This window comes from Pinus tabuliformis, chromosome Q, assembly GCF_031772625.1.
Source record: "Pinus tabuliformis cultivar Carrire ecotype Pingquan chromosome Q, CPIR1, whole genome shotgun sequence".
Classification (NCBI taxonomy): Eukaryota; Viridiplantae; Streptophyta; class Pinopsida; order Pinales; family Pinaceae; genus Pinus; species Pinus tabuliformis.
In genome coordinates this window covers 939,893,418-939,915,171 of record NC_142296.1, presented here as the reverse complement: position 1 = coordinate 939,915,171, position 21,754 = coordinate 939,893,418, and the positions used below count along the sequence as shown (strand labels likewise).

The window sequence follows — 21,754 nt, the reverse complement described above, 5'->3', positions numbered from 1 at the left end:
AAGGTCAAGGAAGCCTTTGACAAAAAGGCAAAAACAGATAATTTTCAGATTGGTGACTTGGTTTTGAAATGGGATGCACTAAAAGAGAAGAAAGGCAATCATGGGAAATTTGATGCTTTCTGGACAGGGCCTTTCATCATTTCACAGGTTCAAGGGAACAACACCTTCATACTGAAAAGTATGGGGGGAGAAGCAGTTTTTGATGGCCCAATTAATTGGCGGTTTTTGAAAGTTTATGTTGTTTAAGGTTTTTGGCCTTAAGAGTTGTAAATATTTTGTTTTTATCAGTTTTAGTATAGATGCAGTAGACTCCATGCCCAATGGAACACTAGGAATTTTGGTTAATTTGTCTGCATCTGGAAAGGCATTGATCTGCAGGTTCTTGAGACCTCACAGGGAGGATCTCATCCCCAGAAGGAGCCAGTGTTAGCTCTGCTATGTTCTTTAGCAGTTGATGGATCAAAATAGATGCTGAACAGTGCTGGTTTGGTTGTATAAGGCTGGCAATGGATTTTCATGCTTTCTCCTTCATTTTCCCTTTTCTCCTTATAACTCCCACACCTCCGTTTCCACCTCCTCTTCCATTCTCCTATTTCTCCCCTAACCCATTATTTTCATGTCTCTCTATAGTCTTTTGTAAACCCCGCCTAAACCCTTTTTCGGGCTCCCGGGCTTCTTTTTGTTTAAAACCTATTAAACCCCATTTAAATCCCGTTTAAACCTATTCTTCATTTATTCCCGGGCGCAAAGCTAAACTTAAGCCTTAGTGACATAACCCCGCGCATATAATAAAGTTTATAACCCTAAGCTTTAATAAAGCCCGGGCCCGCCCCTCGCCTGTCACATCACCCCGAAACGTATGCATTTACCCGCAGCTGTCCGATCTTCCGCCTTGCGATCTGACGGTGTACGCAGCCCCCGCTCATGTAAATCGCACGACCGATAGCCCGCAGGGAGGCGGTTTCCCGCCTGCCACATGTCGCATTTTCGTTGGATCGCTCGCCCTCATATGGATACCGTCGAGCGCCAAAAGCGGTGCGGGGAAACCGCTTACCGCCCTTCCGGTATGGTCCCCCGCTCGTTAACTTGTGTGCAGCTCCCGCTCCTGATAGTCGTCCGATCTTTCCCGCTGTGATCTGACGGCCCAGATCTGTCTCCGCCCGTCTTCCCCGATAGCGCCCTCCGATCCAATCTCCACCGTCTATTTGTCAGATCCAACGGTCAGTATTCATTTGCAGGCCATCGTCCATTTTCATGCATTTTCCATGTTTTGAGCCTGTTTTGCACGCGCAAAGAAGGAAGATATGATTCGGCAATCTGCACATTTAATCATCAGCTACCACATTTAAAGAACAGCACGGTCAAGGACAAGAAGGACAATCCTCGAGCAGCTCAATGACTGCAGCAATTATGGAAATGCATTCAAATCATACTTCACCTATTCAGGAAGGACAGCAACGTACCAGTAAATGTTATTTTGTCCATTAAAACAATCAAACTGTATCAGAAACCCATATCTGAATGTAAATGTGGTTGGTGGTCCATTATGACCCCTCCACGCTTAGCAGCAAAGCAATTTTTGTAAACAGATTCTATATATACCCAGAAACACGATGTAATAGGTTGATGAGTGTTATTTTGGTGTAAGCTTCAACTTCTGGAGACTGTAACTACTGTGTAACCTGCAGCTTCTGGTCTTCATTTCCAGCTAATACAAGCTTCTTTTGCTGTTGATTGCTCACTTTCCACTTCTTCCTCTTTGTTGCAGGCATAGTTTTAAAACTCCGACTCCGACTCCGACTCGGCCGAGGATCGACTCCGACTCCGAAACAGTAATGACTCGGCCGGCTCGATTTCAATGACTCGGTCGTTGTAAAAAATACATTAAATATTTATTTTTTTCATAAAAAAACATAATTTTAAAGATTTTAAACATAATTTTAAAGATTTTCATTCATGATTCCAAGAATCCAAACACATAGCATTATAATATAGATGGAAGACAACATATGATCAAAGTAGGCTCATGAACCAATCCATTATATCAAAATGGTACCCAATGGCAATACATAGTCAACTGTCATACATGATCAAAGACTCAAAACAAAAAACACATAACCAAGGAGGCTAGAAATGGCCTCTACAACAAAAGTAAACTGTGACGGTGACCAGACTCCAGTACTAGTAATACTTAGTACTGGCTAGTAGCTACTGCCAGAGGAGCCAAGATCATGTCGATCAATCTCTGGATCATCATCATCAGAGTCAGACAGGGGGCCCCATGGCTCCTCCTCATCATCATCATCTCCAACTGCAACTGTAGAAGTGGTACCACTAGCAGGCTGTGCAACTGCAACAGATGCAAGCTGAGATAGAGTAGATATGCGGCTGCGCTTCTGTCGTGGCTGAGCAGAGGAAGCACCTACAACTGGAGTCCTTGCTGGCTGTGAGACTGAGGCTGGTGGATTGGGATCTGCATTCAACTGAACAGGCTGAAGTTGAACAGCATGTTCAAGTTCAACTGATGTCTCGAAATCTAAATCTAAATCAAGATCCTCATCAGGATCAAACTCTGCTGGACGACTCTCCACTACCCAATCTGATGTTGGATCAATGTCTTCCAACACAATGGGATCTGAATCAGGTCTTTTGTTCAGCAAATGGTTTCGTCTAAGCCGAAGGTTGTATTGGACATAAACTAGATCATTTAACCGTTTTTTATCCAAACGGTTACTCTTCTTTGTGTGAATCCTCTCAAAGACAAACCAATTGCGCTCACACCCAGATGCACTGCAAGTTTGACTCAAAATACGAATTGCAAACCTTTGCAACTCATGACAATGGCCACCAAAGGCCTCCCACCATTGTGCTGCAAAAAAAAATAGGAGTGTAATGAGTTAGCTCAACAAAATTACAAATTATATCTAACTTTCAAATTATAAACGATTTAACAAACTTTAAAAAAAAAGTAAAACTATTAAGAATTTGAAAATTGATATTTTTGTTTACCTGGCTCATCTGCTTCTCTTGCAATCTTTGCTAGGTTCTTCCCAAAGGTACCTGAGGCATTGCTGAAGATATTGGCCTGTCGGTGTATCTCCAGCTGATCAGACTCCAATGGGATCATGCGATCAATGCAATCAATCAGTCCATCTCTGACCTCCCCCCTCAAAGCTCCTGACTCCTTAGCTTTATAATGATACCTTGGGTTCAAAAAATACCCAGTTGCATGTATAGGGCGATGGAGTTGATTGTTCCATCTTTCATCAATGATTACCCAAATGGGCCCATACTTTGCCACTCTATCCTTGTATACCGTCTTTATTTGCTCCTTTGCTTGATCCATAGCCTCATAAATGAAGCCCATAGCCAACCTTTCCCCATCCACCAACCGCAACACCTTAACTAGTGGCTCAGCAAGCTTCACAATCTCTGTTGCCTTTCTCCAAAAAGTTTCTTCATAGACTTTCCTTTTCAATTCTTTGCCTTTCGTTTGTTAGACCAATTGCTTTGATTCCATTCATCACTGGAAAACATCTTTTGCAAGTTTATATGTTGGGAAAGCATAGATTGCAATGTCAAAAAATGTGTAGCAAATCTAGTGATGGCAGGCCTATTAATATCCTTGCCCCCAGTGTGTTTCCTCATGAGGCTCAAAACCAATGTATGATTGTAGATAAATTTTGTTATGCTTTTGGCATGATCTATAGTGTTTTTGACCCAATCTAATTTTCCAATATCCTCAAGCATGAGGTCTATGCAATGTGCAGCGCATGGGGTCCAAAATATGGTCTTGTGTTTTTCCTCTAACAGTTTACTAGCAAGAACATAGTTAGAGGCATTATCTGTGATGATTTGAACAACATTAGCCACCCCCACCTCCTCAACAACCTGATCCAATAGCTGAAACAACAAGTGGCCATCTTTTACCTTATCAGATGCATCAACTGATTTTAAAAACATGGTTCCCTGTGGGCAGAAGACAAGAAAGTTTATGATGGTACAGTTTCTTTGATCAGTCCATCCATCTGACATGATGGTACACCCTGTTCTTGCTCATGAGTCCTTGAACTCTTGCAAATACTCATTAATGGATTGAATTTCTTTCTGCAAATGAAACCCCCTTAGCTCATGCATAGTAGGGCCTTTGAAGCCTTTTCCAGCAGCATGTATGGCATCAAACATAGGCTCATAATATGGTGAACGAGCAGCATTAAAGGGGATATCGGCATCATACCACCATCTAGCTATGTACTCACAAGCAGTCTCCCTCAATTCTTTCTTCCAATGGTCATCTAATGTGGGCTGCATTTGAGTTTTACTAACTTCAGGACCATGTGCATCTGATGGAGAGGAGGGAGTGAAATAACTTTTGATAGTCACATCACCCTTTTTCAAATTCATTCTACCCTTTCCCTTATCTTGAACAGAACCAAAAGAGGGAGGAACATATCGGAAAGGGTTGGATGTATCAGTTTGAGGGATAGAGGAAGAACCCTCAAAATCATAATGGGGGTTGGTAGCCATCATTTTTGTATCTCCCTCTTCCTCCCAATTTCAGCTTGTATGTCTCTTTGCCTAGCCTTATCTTCTTTAAATTTCTTAAAGCTGGCCAACAAATCCTTCCTAATCTCCCCAATTTCTGGTGAGGTACATGGGGTAATTTGGCCTCTAATCCCTGCCAAGTGTTGTTTCAGCCTATTAATGCCCCCAGGACCTTCCTTAATTTTCCTATGGCAAAATTTGCATTGCATTTGACTATCAACCATTTCAACATATGCCCAAGCGGGATCTCTTGCTCTAGGTGCCATTTTTTGACTAGGAAATGAAAGCAAACAATCTGAAAATGAAAAAAAAAAAAAAAAACATTGATTCAATGTTCATTTATTTGACAAAAAACACTCTCTAAGCTTTCTAGATATGCACCTAAAATTTACTAAGCAAAAACAGATTTATATAGGTGAAAAAAAATATCTCCAGGCACAAACTGCCTCCTCAAGCTTGTTCCAAGAATCAGCTCCTCAATGTTGCTCCAAATGGCTGCCCAAGAAGCTCTTCACTCCAGCTACAATGCTCCTCCAAGACTCCTCATTGCTGCTCCAAAAACAAGCTCAAGAACTGCTCACTAACTCTCAAAGAAGACTCTCACTCAAATGCATAAGATTGCTGTGAGAGAATGAGAGCACTTGAGTGTGTTAAATAGGGTTTGGGAGGGGGAAATGGACCCCAAATGACATTTAGCAAATTCATATAACTCCTTGGATTCCAAACCAATCAGAAAACACTTTAAAAATCCATAAAAAAATATTAAAACGCTGTTTAACGTGTTCTGGGCCGACTTTTTGTGACTCGGCCGAGTCATAACGGAAACGGTCGAGTTGGCCGAGTCAGCCATGACTCAGTCGAGTCATTGAATGACTCAGCCGAGTCATGGCTGACTCGGCCAAACGAACCGTTCCAAAGGCCGAGTCATTGCGGAGGGTATCGACTCGGATCAACTCGGCCGTTTCGGTATCGAAATGGCCGTTTCTTAAAACAATGGTTCCAAGCTATGCCTGTTATGCATTATTTCATGTGTTGTTGATGTTTAGCATTAGAGGGGCTGTCATCCCACCTCTGTGTTAGAATTTAGCTGTATCATTGAATTTGTATGCAGGTTTCTGTTGTTTTAATGCCAGAGAGTTGTCATCCTGTCTGTGCATTAAGAAATAGATTTACAGACCTTTTAACTGGTTGCAGCTGGCCATCACAGGGTCTTGTGCATCTGCTGGTGTGATTAGTATTCTCCATCATCACTTTTTCTTTAAAACTGTGAGTAATTGGTGGTCTAAAGCCTTGTAGTCTGGAGGTGTTCACCGATGTCTGGGGTTAAGCATGGTAGAAGTGGTTATCTGGCTTGAATATGTAGCATTTCTTTCATTCATCCACCATTTTCCAACATTTTATGTTGAGTTTGTAATGTTCCCGAGCATCTCTGATATACAACCTAGGAGAGTTCCTTGGGGTGATAACAGGTATGTGATTAGCATTTAATCAAGAGCACCAAGCCCTCTATGTACCCTAGTGTTGGTGGTGTTAATTGTTGAACTCCCTTGTCATGCCCTTAGCAAAAAATTAATTTTCAATCATGTCAAAATCATCAATCAAGCATGTTAAGCTTTTTCTACCATATTTTAAGTCTTGGATTAGGTAGTTTGATCAAAATTGGGCAATGTTGACTAATATCCCTAGACAATCGAGGTAGAGGCAAAGGCTAGACAAGAGGAGAAGAATTTAGATTCTAGATGGTTGATGCATCTAAATAGTTGATGCTCAAATAATTAATCATTAATGTACAATGGATGTCATATCTATCTAGATTTATGTACAAATATGCATGCTTCCATATCTTCTACAACTAATTTGGTATTTTGGATGTTTTTTAATATAAATGCAAAAAAAATATAAAAGAAAAATTATATATATAGTAGACGCTTCCAAAATGCTTCGCTTCCTAGATTTTTGGGAAATGGCGTTTCCGCGTCCCCGCTTTGTGCAACGTTGGTCCGTGAACCACCATATAAAAAAAGAAGATATAACAGCTTCTGAATAGGCTCTTTTCGTTTGTAATGAAGGTATCATGATACTCTACAAAATTTGTAGAGTATCATTAGAAATCCAATAGAGATAAGTGCCTTTCTTGAACAGTTATTGTTTCTTTTGAAGAAATTTTTTTGTGTATTATAGGGTATCATCAAGAGTGGTCGTAAGCCTTATTTTGATGATGGTAGAAGAGATCTACAGAATCCACTTGAAAGGTATAAGAACCTGCACAATGTCATTTCATTTCATCTCAAATAGAAATTGCCATTTTTTTCCGGAGGAAAAAAAAAGGTGGAGAGAAAGGCACTGTAAAACATTGAACAGTTGAGTTTTGATAGCATTGATCTTCTTGAAGACATGGACACAGTTTTCACTATTTAGGTTAAAATGATGTCAAATGCTATAACTCCCATACTTGAATTTTATAAATTAATGACATTTCACATTTACAAAGTAAACAGCTTTTTCAGAGCAGGATACTTCATTGATTTGTACCAAAACAAAAACTCCAGCATATGCTGCATCCTTGGGAGAAACATAAAGAAGAACCAATATTCTAGCAGAATGAAATTCTATTCATGTCGACAAATAAATAAAAAGGTAAGTTGGCTCTTGAGTTTGAAGCCAGTTACAACTGACATAGAAAGTAATATGGTGAGAGGAAAACAGGATTATTATTGAAAGAAAAATTCATATATACTAAGAGTCCCTGAATACAGGTACTCTTTATGAATAAGTACACAATCCATAGAACAAACACAAGGGTGGTTACAAAAAAAAAGAACAGCAATTCACCCTTATAGAAAATAAATATAGAAAAATAAAAAAAATAAAAATAAAAAAACCAGCCAATCCTCATTTACAAGCTCAGTTCAACCTCATTATGGTACTTGATATCTTTCAGTCTTCTATGGGACAGAAGCAACAATAAGGCATATTGTCATCATGATACCATCTGTCAACCAGACTATTATGCATATTAATCGTACAAGAGTTACTGAATGGCACTCTGTTTTAAAAGCTTTGGAGTCTGGACCAATGCTCAAAGCAGAATGGCCACTGTTTCAGAGGTAACACTCAGATCCCAGCATGATCTCACATTCAAAAAATTTACAATAGCATGTCATGTAGAAATGCCTTGCTTATCAGCCTTATACGATTTCCATTACATTTTGTTTCAGTACCGCTATGTGTGGTAGCGTTAGAATAATAAAGACACTGGAGACAACCAAACCAAACTAAGTTGACAAATCAACAAATAATAAGCTACAGTATGCAATCATTAAAAACTTTAAAATTGACTTCCGGACCTTAGTGGTTAGATGACAGTGACATTAGCATTGTTAATCACGTGCATTTAAGCAATCCACATCCACACACACATAAACCTGAAAAATTGGCTTCCAAACCACAGTGATTAAATACTAGTTACATTTTTAATCATGTGAATATTTGCAATCCACACCCACATACAGTTCATATTGTGAACAGGTTTCTTGCTGTTAATAAATATCTTATATTTAATCAGACATGATAATAAAAAATCAAACAATGGCCACCATACCATCACAACAACAAAGCGATCTGTAGTTGGCTCTGGTCCAATGTGAGCCCCTGCACCAATAAGGTAACAAATACTATTACTTAATTCTATGCTAGCACTAATATCAAATCCAATGAACAAATAAATTATTAAGGCCAATTAGGGATTTAGTATTGTACCTGGATAACTTGCTCTTAGCAAGTGTTTGATGAATGTTGTCTTTCCAGTAGAATACTGGCCTAAAAGCATAACCATTGGCTTGGCATCAAAGTCACTGCTGGTCTGTAATGCCAAAAAAATTAACCAACAGCAAGAATTATTAATCCCCTGCTATATCACAGATTGACAGGGATTGGACACCCCTCTTCCATGGAACAAATAATATAAATTTCTCCAATTTCATGCTAATTTTGAAGTACTAAGAAAAATAACAATTATGAATGACAAGTGAAGCAGGATCATGTCTGTTGTTCACATAATATGCTATCCAGTTTCAATCACCACATCTCAATATTCAGAGCACAAATGTGTACCAGAGTGGGTGAGCAGAAATCGTTGAATCGGTAAGTAACTTCCAACGGTTTTAGCTTCTCTATATATAGTTTCTTCAAACCATCGATTATTGATGTCACTGAGTTCAATGAAACCTGAATTCGTAGATCATGAGAAGTTAGAAATGAAAAAGGAAACAATGTAAACCCACACTGAGGAAAGAAAAATGACCACCAATGAAAAACCCTATTTAAAACTATAACTAATGAATGCAAACCTGCCCAGTCATTCATCTAGATAGCTTTACAATTGAACTACAGACATGAAATTGTTTGGGAAGCACACACATATTCTATTGACAGTATGCAGATTTACAGAAAACATGTTTCAGTTTTTAACTTTTTGTGCATAAGCATACAGGATAAGGTCTTGTCAGAAAGAAGCACCAACATAATAGTTTCTCAAATTTATGATACCAGATAAATATTTGAAATCAGCTGAAACACGCCTTTGGGAAGTAGTACCAAGATCAAACAATACCCTAAGTTGTACAATGGATGTTGAAAAGTTTAACTAGGTTCGGTCTTCATAATGACGTGTAATTATGATTTTTGGTAATTGATGCAAAGAAGAAAAATAAAATTATTATTGTAATACTTGTCTAATGGGTTTCATGAACAAGAAATTTTATTTTTAGGTAAGGCTCCCATCGTGAGCCCTTAGGATTGGTCATAAAGTCAAATTGAGTCAATGTCATGTATGAAGGACCTTTCTTGGGCATATTACATATTTGTATGAGTCATTAAAATAACAAAAAGGCCCTCCAAAGCCCCAACGGTTAGCTCAGTTGGTCAAAAACCGTGCCTCGCCATTGAGAGGTCACAGGGTCGATTCTACCCGAAGCCCTTGGGGTTAGGTCTTGCCAGTAGGCCGAAGGGCGATTAGCCCAGATTTTTTCGTGGACGTAGCGACCACTCACTGACCAGGGTGTTCGTGAACCACACTATACGAAAAAAAAATAAATAAATAAATAAAAGGCCCTCCAAGACCAAGCTAAAGCATCTCCTTCAAGTCGGCTTCAAGATGGAATAATGGAATTGCACCAAAAAACATGTTGGCTCACTTTCAACTCATGTCGGCTTATTTTCATGGGCAACCACTATAAATATGCAGGTCGGCCTCATTTCAGAAGCAAGAATTATGGTCAAAGTCTGAAATAAGGAGAAGTGTGGAAATCATTAGAGAAGGAGCCATATAACCAACGAAGAGAAGGCAAGAAAAAGTGAAGTGTTTTGGGACTGTTTTTGGGTAATAGACAATTCACACATGCGAGATTTCAGAACCCTCGGTTGTAGAAAGAGCTGAGATACTTCAGGTATTACAGTCATCATGAAGAAGGCAGATTTGAAGGAAGCCTAATAGATCCTCTAGCCGAGTTAAGGAAGGTGAGTCTCTCTGTCTCCAGCGAAGATGGCTGAAGGTCAGAATTGCTCAAGGACCGAATCTAGGGCTCTCTGAATTAGGGCCGAAAAGTTTCAGATCTGTTCAAGGGACCAAAGTTCTGAAGGGTAGCCAAGAAGGAGGAAGAAGCAAAAGAGTTGACTATAGTTGACTCAAGGAAGAAAGATCTTATCAAGGAAGCTTTGTGACTTGGTCTTGGAGAGGCAAATAGGTCAAGGGTCCTGGTCTTGGTATTCATCAATTGAAGTCTCTATAAGAAGAAGAATTTGTTCAGGTTTTCCTCTCAAGAGGGAGAGGTTTTGGCCCTGGCTGATCACCTATATTCTATGTCTCTTGTCTCTTTAGGGTTTATGCATTGGTAATTGTTTGATGAAGAAGAACACTATAATAACATAAGTAAAAGAAGATCATAATCTAAGAAGTAAAAAACACTCACAAGCAATTATCTATCATAGAGAAATCACCTAATTGCTATGCCCTAGATTTCTCAACAATGGAGAGGGTCCAACCTGTAAAAATCTTAACCTCTGAACAGACATTGAAATATTCAAAAATTAAAAGGGACTTTGTGTATGGAGGCTTACAAAGTGTAATGTCCCCAAATTAATTGATTGTGTTAAGAAGAATTTCCGTTTTTGTAATTTTGGCAATTGGGGAAATATTTGGGCCCACAACTTATGAGAATGGAGAAATCAAAGAAACATTTGATTTTTGGGTAAAGAGAAGGCCCCACTCTAGAAAACAAGGAAAATTATGGAGTTGGTGGAATGTGGGGGCCACCCCTCAAGGAATATGCACCACTTGGAGGAAAATTCGAATTAGTGAAGGGACGTCGAAATATTTGGAAGGACACACAAGGAAAGGGAAGGCAACAATTATAAATAGAAGGGTGAGGGCAGCAATTGGAATCTTTTTGCTAATTTGATATATTGTAAAAAAAATTCATTTCCCACCCCGGTTTTCAGTTTCACCTTATTTCTCCAAAATAGTTAAATGCCCTTTCCCATATCCATACATTCAACAACTGAAAAATAAATTTTGCTGAAAACACAAATTCTGGAAATTTTACAGAATGCTGGAAAATGCAGAAATAAAAAATCAGCAAGTACAAATAGCCATTTAACACATTTAAACATAGTAATTTTTGGTCAAGGTGACCCTGAAAAAACCCCCTACAACTCTTGGGGAAAGCCAGTTCGAGAGCTCCTTCTTATTTCTGAAAAAATGCTTTTGACAGTGAGAAATATTCAGCGAAAATCAGCAAGTAAACTTTTACAACTTATCTCGTTTTCCGTGCCTCACAGCCAACTGGAAAACTTGCAAACAGCAAAATCTGAATAGCAATAAATGTTGTACGTCCTCCTCGATTTCTGTGCCAATTTTCAGCCTTAAATTTTGTTGTACGGCTTGCCTAGAAAATCGTGCAAGCTAACAGAAATTCTGTTGTACGATTTCCTCGATTTCTGTGCCGAAAACCGTTGTACGGCCTCCTTGAAAATCTGTTGTACGGCCTCCTTGAAAATCGTGCCAGCAAACTCAGATTTCTGCTCCTCGATTTCTGTGCAAACTGCTGTATGGCTTCCTTGAAAATCGTGCCCAAAAATCTGCATTTCACTGTATGCTAACTCAGCTGTACAGACATGCTGAAATACTTCCTTGGAATGTGTGCCAAGCTGCTGCCTCCTTCTCCTCTCTGTCCAGAAATATCCCTTGCTCTCTTGCTCTCCTTCTCCCAATCTGCTCATGAAAGAATGAATGACGTTTTCCTCCTTTAATCTAACCCTAAGTGACTTTTGGGTGATCCCTAATCCAATGGCTGAAATAGATTGAGATCTAGGGTTGAGATTAAATGCTCATTTAAATCTCACTTTCTATTTTTTAATTCACCCCACTTTAATAAAGACCCACTTAGTCATTTATTTCCAAAGTCACTTTTCCTTTCTAATTTTACATTCACTTTATTAAAGTCACTTTAAAATTAGACTTCGGTAACTTTATCACTTAAAGTCACTTTTAAATTAGATTTGACTTTATAAAAATTATAAAGTCACTTTAGGAGAAAAATTAAATTCTTTTGGACACTTTTCCCTAGGCCAAAGATCAAAGCCTTATGGAACCATCTGTCCTCCGATACCAAATTTCAACACTCCCTCTTACCGAGGAAGGTGTTCCTCACCACACCCATCTTGTCTCTAAAGTAGTCATGCTTGCCCTGTGGTAAGGCTTTGGTAAGAATATCTGCAACCTGCTCATCAGTGGGAATATACTCAAGCTTCACAGCGCCCTTCTGAACACAGTCTCTGATGAAATGATATTTGATCCCGATATGATTTGACCTGTCATGAAATACTGGATTCTCCGTGGGTTTAATGCAACTCTGATTATCACAGTAAATCGCTGAAGGTCTCAACAGCTGATCAACTAAGCCAAACAACATCTTGCGAAGCCAGATGGCCTCACAACTAGCTAGACTGGCTGCCATATACTCTGCTTCCGCTGAACTCAATGCTACTGACTGCTGCTTCTGGCTGAACCATGACACTACTGCTGAACCCAACCCAAAATAGCACCCTAAAGTGCTCTTCCTATCAGAAGCACAACCTGCCCAATCAGAATCAGTATAACCTGCCAATCTCACTCCATCCCCCTACCTGTAGTCCAGACCATAATCCATTGTCCCCTGCAAGTACCGCAAAATGTGTTTTGCAGCTACCCAGTGAACCTTCCTAGGCTCACACATAAACTGACTCATCGTGTTGACTGCAAAACAAATATCTGGTCTAGTGTTGACCAAATACATCAAGGAACCAATCAACTGCCTGTACAATGTGGGATCCACCAACTCAGAATCAGCATGAAGCTTCTTCCAGTTGGTAATCATCAGTGTCGACATGGGTTTACAATCCTCCATGTGGAATCTGCCAAGGATCTCCACAATATACTTCCCCTGCCCCAGGAAGAAATGCCCCTCCTCCTGCCACACCTCCAAACCCAAAAAGTAATGCATCAAGCCGATGTTCTTCATCTCAAACTCTGCCGCAAGATCTCTCTTGCAATGCTCTATGAGTTTCTCTGCACCTGTAATGACCAAGTCATCCACATACAGCACCGGAATGAGAGGCTCCTCACCAATCACAATAAAGTAAAGGTTCGGATCTGCCTCACTCTTTGTGAAACCCATCCCCTGCAAGTATGTATCTACCCTGGAGTACCAAGCTCTGGGAGCTTGCTTCAGGCCATAAAGGGCCTTCTTCAGTCTGCACACATGGGACTCCTTCCCATGCACCTCAAAGCCCTGTGGCTGCTCAATGTACACCTCCTCCTGTATGAAGCCATTGAGAAATGCAGTCTTCACATCCATCTGGTGGATCTTCCAACCCATCTCTGTTGCTATCGATATAATGGAGCGGATCGAAGTATATCGAGCCACGAGAGCGAAGGTCTCCTCATAATCAACTCCCTCTACCTGGGAGAACCCTCTAGCCACAAACCTCGCTTTGAATTTCTCAATGCTGCCATCTGCAGCATGCTTTACCTTGTAAAGCCATCTGGAAGTAACCACGGATTTGCCCTCAGGCCTCGGCACCACCTCCCAAACATCATTCTTCATGATAGAAGAATACTTCTCCTGCATGGCCTCTCTCCAGACCTGCTGGCTAGCTTCCTCCTCATATAGCTAGAACGCTCAGAGTCAAGGATGCTGGTAGCCATTGCCATATAGCTACAAAACCTCTCAGGTGGTCTACTCTCTCTGACCGGCCTCTTAGGCTCAGCAACAGATGTGGCATCTCTCAAGGTGTCTTGAAGCCACTTGGGCTTCCTCTTCCCTGAGCGCACTTCTCCCATTGGAGAATGAAACTCCTCCTCCTCATCATCATCAGGAGCCTGAACTCCTGACTATCTGTTTGTTGTCCTCCTGCCTGCACCTGAACCTGTAGAAGCTGAGGTACCATATGAACTGTCCATCAGTGGACTCCCTAGTGAACTGCTCTGCATGCTGCCCGGAGCACCACCCCTCTGGCTCGGCGAGCCACTACTCACTGACGGACCTGACATCTTCATAGATGTACCTCTTGATCCTCCTGATCCCTACTCACTGGATCCCTGCGACTGACTCAACTGTTGCTGAGGGTCTGGCTGATCCAGATACTCTAACTCCTGTGACCTCCTAAAGGCCCTGTCGTCCTCGAACTTCACATCCCGCCTGACAACAACTTTCCTCTGTGCAGGAATGTAAATCCTAAAGGCCTTTGAGGTCTCACTGTAGCCCACAAAGATACCCTTCTTTGCGGTGGGCTCTAGTTTGGTCCTCTTCTCCTTGGGTATGTAGGGGTATGTAATGCATCCAAAGATACGAAGATGACCAATATCAGGCTTCTTCCCAGAAAAAGCCTCCTCCAGAGTCATGTGCCCCAAGGCACGATGCAGACTCCTGTTCTGCAAATAAACAGTTGTGTTGCAGGCCTCTGCCCACAAGAACAATGGCAACCTTTGATCATGTAACATGGCTTTGGCAGCCCCTACGATGGATCTGTTCTTCCTCTCCGCAACCCCGTTCTGCTGGGGGTTGTAAGGAACAGTGAACTCCCTCCTAATGCCTGCCTCCGCACAATAGTCAACAAACTCTCCAAGGGTGTACTCTCCCCCATTGTCGGACCTCAGGGACTTTATCTTCCGACCTGTTTGTGTCTCCACAAGAGCTCTAAACTCCTGAAACCGCTTGAAGACCTCACTCTTGGTCTTCAAGAAATAAATCCAAGTCCTCCTGGAGTGATCATCAACGAATAAAACATAGTACTCATATCCACTCAAGGAAACATGAGACATCCGACCGCTCACATCGGAATGAATCAAATCAAGTATCCCAGTTGCTCCGCTGTCACTGCTGCGAAAAGGGGATTTGGCAAACTTGCCCATCGCACATCCTCTGTAAGTATCAAAGTGATCAGTACTGAAATCTGGCACACCTGTAGTGATCTCCCGCAAGGTCCTCAAGGCTCCATGATACATATGTCCCATCCTGCGGTGCCAAATCTCACACAGCTCAGAACTGCTAGCTCTGCTGTCGGTACTACTGCTCAATGCCAAAAGGGGCTGGAATGCAAACTTGTACACCTTTGCATGGCGTACACCTATGACTCTCGTTGAATCAGCTGGAGTGCCCCTGGGATACATCAACACCTGTCCTCCCATGAACAGTACCTCATATCCTCTGTCCTCCAAAGCTGAGACTAATATGAGGTTCTTCCTCATCCCTGGCACATAAAGAACATATGACACCTTCAGGGGAGGTTTGGACTCCCTCTGAAATGTCAGTGTCCCCACACCGACTGCTCTAACAACTCTGTCATCACCGAGTACAACCTCTATATCAGTGCCACTCTCTGAAAGCTCTGAGAAGTACTCACGGACTCCTGTCATGTGACGTGAAGCCCCACTGTCCACATACCAGATATCCGAAGATGCTCCGCTAATCAAGGGAAAAGCATGCTCCCTCTGAACCTATGTGGCAGGTGATCCTGCACTAGAGGACTTGCATGCAGTGAACGCAAACTCCCGATCAAAACGGTCTGCAAAGTCCTCAACCTCTGCTGAAGCTGCCACGCTCTGGTTCTTCCCCTTCTTCTTCTTCTTCTCCGGACACACAACTGCATAGTGTCCGATCTTTTGACAATTCCAACACTTCACCTTGGAATAGTCCTTCTGTGCGTTATCCTGTTTACCTTTACCTTTGTCGTTGCCCCCACCAATGCTTGTGAAAGCTTGCTTCTTCCCTTTGCCTTTCTTGCCTCCTGCCACCAGTGCTACATCCTCATCCTGCTCAACTGGCTTGGCTGCCCCAAGCTGACCTTTCCTGATCTCTGTCTGAATGCAATCATCCCAAACCCTCTACCATGTGGGAAGGGTCTCACGTGCACAAACCCCATCAGCAAAGTTCATCCATGAATGGGGGAGGCCATTCACTGCAATCCGCACCAACTCAGTGGATGGAATGACCTCTCCAACTGCTGCCAACTCATCTCTCACATTAGTAAATCTTTGTGAGATATCCAACTGCACTATCATTGCCCATCTTAATGGTCTTCAGCTTCTCCTTCAGGACCATTTTCCGGTTCTCATTGGTACTCTGGTAGAGATTGGACAATGCTGTCCACATCTCATTGGAATTTCTCTTTCCTCTCACATGAGGAATGCAATGGTCTTTGACTCCGTCTAGAATTAGTCTCTTACCCTTGTTGTTCTTCTTATTATAATCAGCGAGTTGAGTGGCATCGGTAGGCACAACAACAGGGTTCTGTGTGGTATGCACCATAATGTCCCAGACTTCTGCCTCCTCAAAGATACTCTACATTCTCTCCTTCCAAATGTTGTAATTGTTGTGCCCATCCAACCTATCCTCCACCCTCAATCCCAATGACACTCTGTTGTCCTAAAACTAAAAAATAGCACTGTTGTAGTAAAGATAAAACTGTTGTTTGTGAAAAATCAGCTTGCTGGAATTTTCTGAGTGAAAAATCAGTGGGCTGTAATTTTCCTCCTTACTGTCCCAAACTGCACTTCAGCACTCAAGCTCTGATACCATGTAAAAAAAATTCATTTCCCACCCCGGTTTTCAGTTTCACCTTATTTCTCCAAAATAGTTAAATGCCCTTTCCCATATCCATACATTCAACAACTGAAAAATAAATTTCGCTGAAATCACAAATTCTGGAGATTTTACAGAATGCTAGAAAATGCATAAATAAAAAATCAGCAGGTACAAATAGCCATTTAACACATTTAAACATAGTAATTTTTTGTCAAAGTGACCCTGAAAAAACCCCTTACAACTCTTGGGGAAAACCAGTTCGAGAGCTCCTTCTTATTTCTGAAAAAATGCTTTTTACAGTGAAAAATATTCAGCAAAAATCAGCGAGTAAACTTTTACAACTTATTTCATTTTCCGTGCCTCACAGCCAACTGGAAAAACTTGCAAACAACAAAATCTGAACAACAATAAATGTTGTACGTCCTCGATTTCTACGCCAATTTTCAGCCTTAAATTTTGTTGTACGGCTTGCTTAGAAAATCGTGCAAGCTGCCAAAAATTCTGCTGTACGATTTCCTCGATTTCTGTGTCGAAAACTACTGTACGGCCTCCTTGAAAATCGTACCATAAAACTCAGATTTCTGCTCCTCGATTTCTGTGCAAACTGCTGTATGGCCTCCTTGAAAATCGTGCCCAAAAATCTGCCTTTCACTGTATGCTAACTCAGCTGTACGGACTTGCTGGAATACTGCCTTGGAATGTGTGCCAAGTTGCTTCCTCCTTCTCCTCCCTGTCCAGAAATCTCCCTTGCTCTCTTGCTCTCCTTCTCCCAATCTGCTCATGAAAGAATAAATGACTTTTTCCTCCTTTTCCTCCTTTAATCTAACCCTAAGTGACTTTTGGGTGATCCCTAAATCCAATGGCTAAAATAGATTGAGATCTAGGGCTGAGATTAAATGCTCATTTAAATCTCACTTTCTATTTTTTAATTCACCCCACTTTAATAAAACTCACTTAGTCATTTATTTCCAAAGTCACTTTTCCTTTCTAATTTTACATTGACTTTATTAAAGTCACTTTAAAATTAGACTTTAGTAACTTTATCGCTTAAAGTCGCTTTTAAATTAGATTTGACTTTATAAAAATTATGAAGTCACTTTAGGAGAAAAATTAAATTCTTTTGGACACTTTTCCCTAGGCCAAAGATCAAAGCCTTAGGGAACCACCTGTCCTCCGGTACCAAATTTCAACATATATGAACCATAGTTTGCTCACGTTGTTTAGCTAGGTCAACAAGGTGTTATTCAGCACACAAGATTTCCAAAGGGAAATCTCAACTTCTACTTCGTTGGACTTCGAGTGCCACCCTAGGGAAGACATTTCCACACTCGTGAGCTAGTCCAGGTGTTGTATACAAGTGAAATCGAACTGTTCTGCGGCAAACAGGACACTAAAGGGAAATACGCACATCCCAAGCGAGAGAGCTTCATAGCAGCATTGGTTCTGGATTTTTTGGGACATAATTATCATGGCTTTTGCTACTCTTTGGTGGAGTTTACCAGGCTAAATTAGTGGCTAGTCATCTGGCCGAAAATCTTTCTCCAGTGCACACATAGAGGCAGTCTTACTGGGCTTGCGCAATTCATTGTGAAGCCTCTCAGTTGTTGGTGGGTTATCCGATGGTTTGTGCTGAGAATTTCCAAAAGGTATAAGGGAGAATTTAGGGGATAATTCTCAGCATTTGGGAGCTCATTTTGGCAGCAAGGATATAGGTGGTGCGAAACTTGGATAAAGGAAGAGCTCACATTATTTGGGGTCAATTTCGAAAGGTTTGAACTAGTCCCAACCCTTCTTGGGTTTTTCTGGATTTATTGAGGAGAGGCTAAGAATAATTTGGCTAAATTTTCTGAGCATTCTAGTGGGCTCAAATAGGTGTCTCTTTCCAACCAACAGTGGCTGGTAATTTGCTCCATTTTGTGGGTTTTCCGGTTGGAAGGATTGGGACCAACTCCTTTCTCGTCCGGTGGAGAAATTAACATAAAGCTACAGCAGCAATTTCAAGCCAATCCGGGCACTCCAACAGGGGATTCGAACCTTTTGCAAGTAGCAGCAATGGCACAATTTATGGGCAGTGCAGAGGTAGTTTGGGGGCCGAAACTTCTACTCATTAGGGCATCTTTCTCATCTTGGGTTTTGTTCCACTTGCTTATGCAAGCCCAGATTCACTTGTCCCTTGCTATATGTACTCCTTACAATTTATAATTTAATAAAATGGCTCAGCTTATTTGCCCAGTGTCGTGGTGTTTTGATGGTGCATGTGTATTTATGATCTAATTTGTTATAGCCTAGTTCATGTGTCTATCATACCACTATGTATTTCAAATCAGAATATTATAGTGGTATCAGAGCCATGATCTTGGCCAGTTGTGGGGTAGCCAACTAGATCCTAGAAAATTTGTACATTTATTCCATGGCTAAAGGAAGATTTAGTATGCAGGAATTTTTGGCCCAGTTGAGGAAGGTGTCGGACCAGATCCATCCTCATCCTTACAACAGAGACACTAGAATTGCGCAGGTCGTAGCGACGCAGCCATCTACATTGTGTGGGGAAAGTCGACAGAATCAGGGCACTGGATCTCCTCAAAAGGAGCAGACAGGACAAGGACAGTTAGAGAGTGAGACCAGGGGACGTTATTGTTGGTGGAGATCTAGCTTTAGATATCAGGAGCCTGAGGTTGAGCGTGAGGTTGAGGAAACACGGGATTGTGGGAAGCATGTAGATACACCTAGTGTGACACAAGAGTCACCCTTGTTGGGGACTCCCTTAACCGCTCCGGGTGACATCTTAGTGGAGAGAGTAGAGCATACCCCAGTAGTGCCATCCATTGATGAGGTCACTGGGGTCGTGTTCAAGTTTTTGGGTGATAGCAGCACATAGCAAATGGGGGAGGTGCCAAGAGACGTATCCACCCTTGATGAGGCACCAGGAGATACAGAGGTATTAGACAATGGTCGCCCATAGCAGTTTCATTGGTTTCAGGCCGACCTTCTAGCATTAAAAAGGAAGGCCACATTACTGTGAGAGGCTATTCTGCTACAAAACGAGGACCTGGAGGGCATGAGAGTGGTTCATGCCGAGTCAGCGGCCAAATTAACTCACGTTGGGGAATGGTTGGACTCCCTAATGGTACAGCTAGAGTGCACATTGAAGCGTTGGAGCAGCCCACTTCAAGTGTACATTGACGAGGTTGGCAGCACAGTTAGGTTACCTTTGCCTATTGGAGAGAGAGAGACAGAGCTACCTAGTCAGATTTCATGTGTTGACCAGGATAGCGATATGAGACAACTTGAGTTACACAGGGTGTAGCATCCGCATCTTGGGGTTGTTTTATGTGCGGGAGTTCGTGCATTCGATCCCCCTCTTGGGGTTGGATGGCAAGAGATTCTGAGTCGATACCTAGTGGAGTGGGTTATGGAGATGGCAGTGGACTCAAGTGTAGCTCAGCAGGAGCTTCCAGGCACTTGGGATGCTGAAAGCCCAGACAAGCATTGGAATCTAGGTGGGACTACCTATGATTTCCCAAGTATGTCGATTGACTACGACCTGGATGGTATAGTTGACTTAACAGTTGAGCACGCACATTCGCTAGGGGAGTTTGGGTCAACACCAGTGGCCAACCATTTTATGCGTAGACTCCTTGGGTTGTCTTGGTATGACGGTTGTACATGGGATCACAGGATGATCAACATACTCTGGCAGGAGTTTGTCGGAGGAGATGGCATTGTTAGGCCACCAAATAGTTCCTTGTATGGAGCTAGGGATTCTTCACATGTGTGTGGGGCACGGAGGACACAAAGGAGAAGAGCAGTGGTGGCATCACTACTGATACCTAGGGAGGATTTGGAGGGGAGATCCATTCATTGGAGGGTATGGTGATGCCACGGTGGAGGCGATGATGCCAGTCAGGTGCAGGCTGACACATATGGACACAACTTTAGGCCATCACATCCAAGGATGTGTAGGAGCATCTAGCATTGAGCAATGGTCTGCAAATGGGCATGGAGATGCATGGTGGTGTGTCATAGTGTGTTGGACTGCGTTGTGGAGTAAGAGTGTCTTACATCGCGTTGAGTATATGCAGGGAGTGACAAGTGCAGTGACACAGGAAGGACACAGGAAGGACACAAGACGGTACATGATGGTATAGCAGTAGCCGAGGGTATTAAGTGGTGTACAGGGACAGGTTGCGACATACAGTGGCATGCCGAGGAGGATGGTGATATCTGGGATTATGTAGTGGCACGTGATGCAGCACAGCGGAATCTTGTAGCGTTGCCTCCGAAGAGACTTGTGGACAGGGGAATTAGGCATACCATTGGATGCAACTCACCTAGGATTGATGAGTACATTGTTGAGCATCTGGGGACACCCTGTATTATGGAGACAAGTCTTCGAGGGGCTTATCAGCAGATCCGATGCGGAGAGAGGGTCCTCCATAGGATTACTCTTCAGTATCCCTGCAAACTCTCGATCATACCCTTGGGGACCTACGCAACCATCATCCTCTACTTTTGCTTACATTTGCAGAGCGTTTGGTTGCAGCCCCTCGGTGCTCTTCGTTCAGGTAGTAGAACATGGGAGGCCCACCCTAGGCATTTGGATGAGACACCACGTGACATGGGCAGAGAAGAGTCTCTCCAGTTGAGACATTTGGTGGATGCACGAGCTGATCGATACAGGTTTGCTGATCACATGGTTTATTTCTAAGGTGGCATATGTACCACCCCTGGGCTCACACTTGACAAGTGGTTGCGAGCGAGGTGCATGATACACTTTCGGCGAGACAATCTAAGGTGCTACATGAGCATGAGGGGCAGTGGATGATAGACTTCGCCTACAGGATGGTGTCTAGACTCCGAGTAGTATCGAGACATATCATCAGGAGTTGGGATAGAAAATATCACTATGTGGTTTGGCAGGAAAGGGCAAATTGGCATGCCCGGGATAGATTCTTGATACTTGGGGACCACCTATGGGATACATACAGGGATCAGAGATGAGGGCCGGATGGGGTCTAGTAGGTAGCAGTGCTATGCAGCAGCGACCCATGAGGTGTAGGATTTGTGAGCTCCCAGTATGGTTGAGG

At 42.3% G+C, this 21,754-nt stretch overlaps 1 protein-coding gene across 2 annotated transcripts in view; it reads right to left on the bottom strand.

Annotated features, from left to right (window-relative positions):
- LOC149222548 (EH domain-containing protein 1-like) overlaps positions 1 to 21,754 on the bottom strand; it is a 193,830-nt gene that overhangs the window by 156,442 nt on the left and 15,634 nt on the right. For both annotated transcript variants that reach the window (XM_089385507.1, XM_089385508.1), the window contains exons 6-8: positions 8,659 to 8,772; positions 8,305 to 8,407; positions 8,147 to 8,196 (exon numbers count right to left, since the gene is read on the bottom strand). In XM_089385507.1, coding sequence (XP_089241633.1) covers positions 8,147 to 8,196; positions 8,305 to 8,407; positions 8,659 to 8,772 — 267 coding nt within the window. The remainder of the gene's footprint in view (positions 1 to 8,146; positions 8,197 to 8,304; positions 8,408 to 8,658; positions 8,773 to 21,754) is intronic.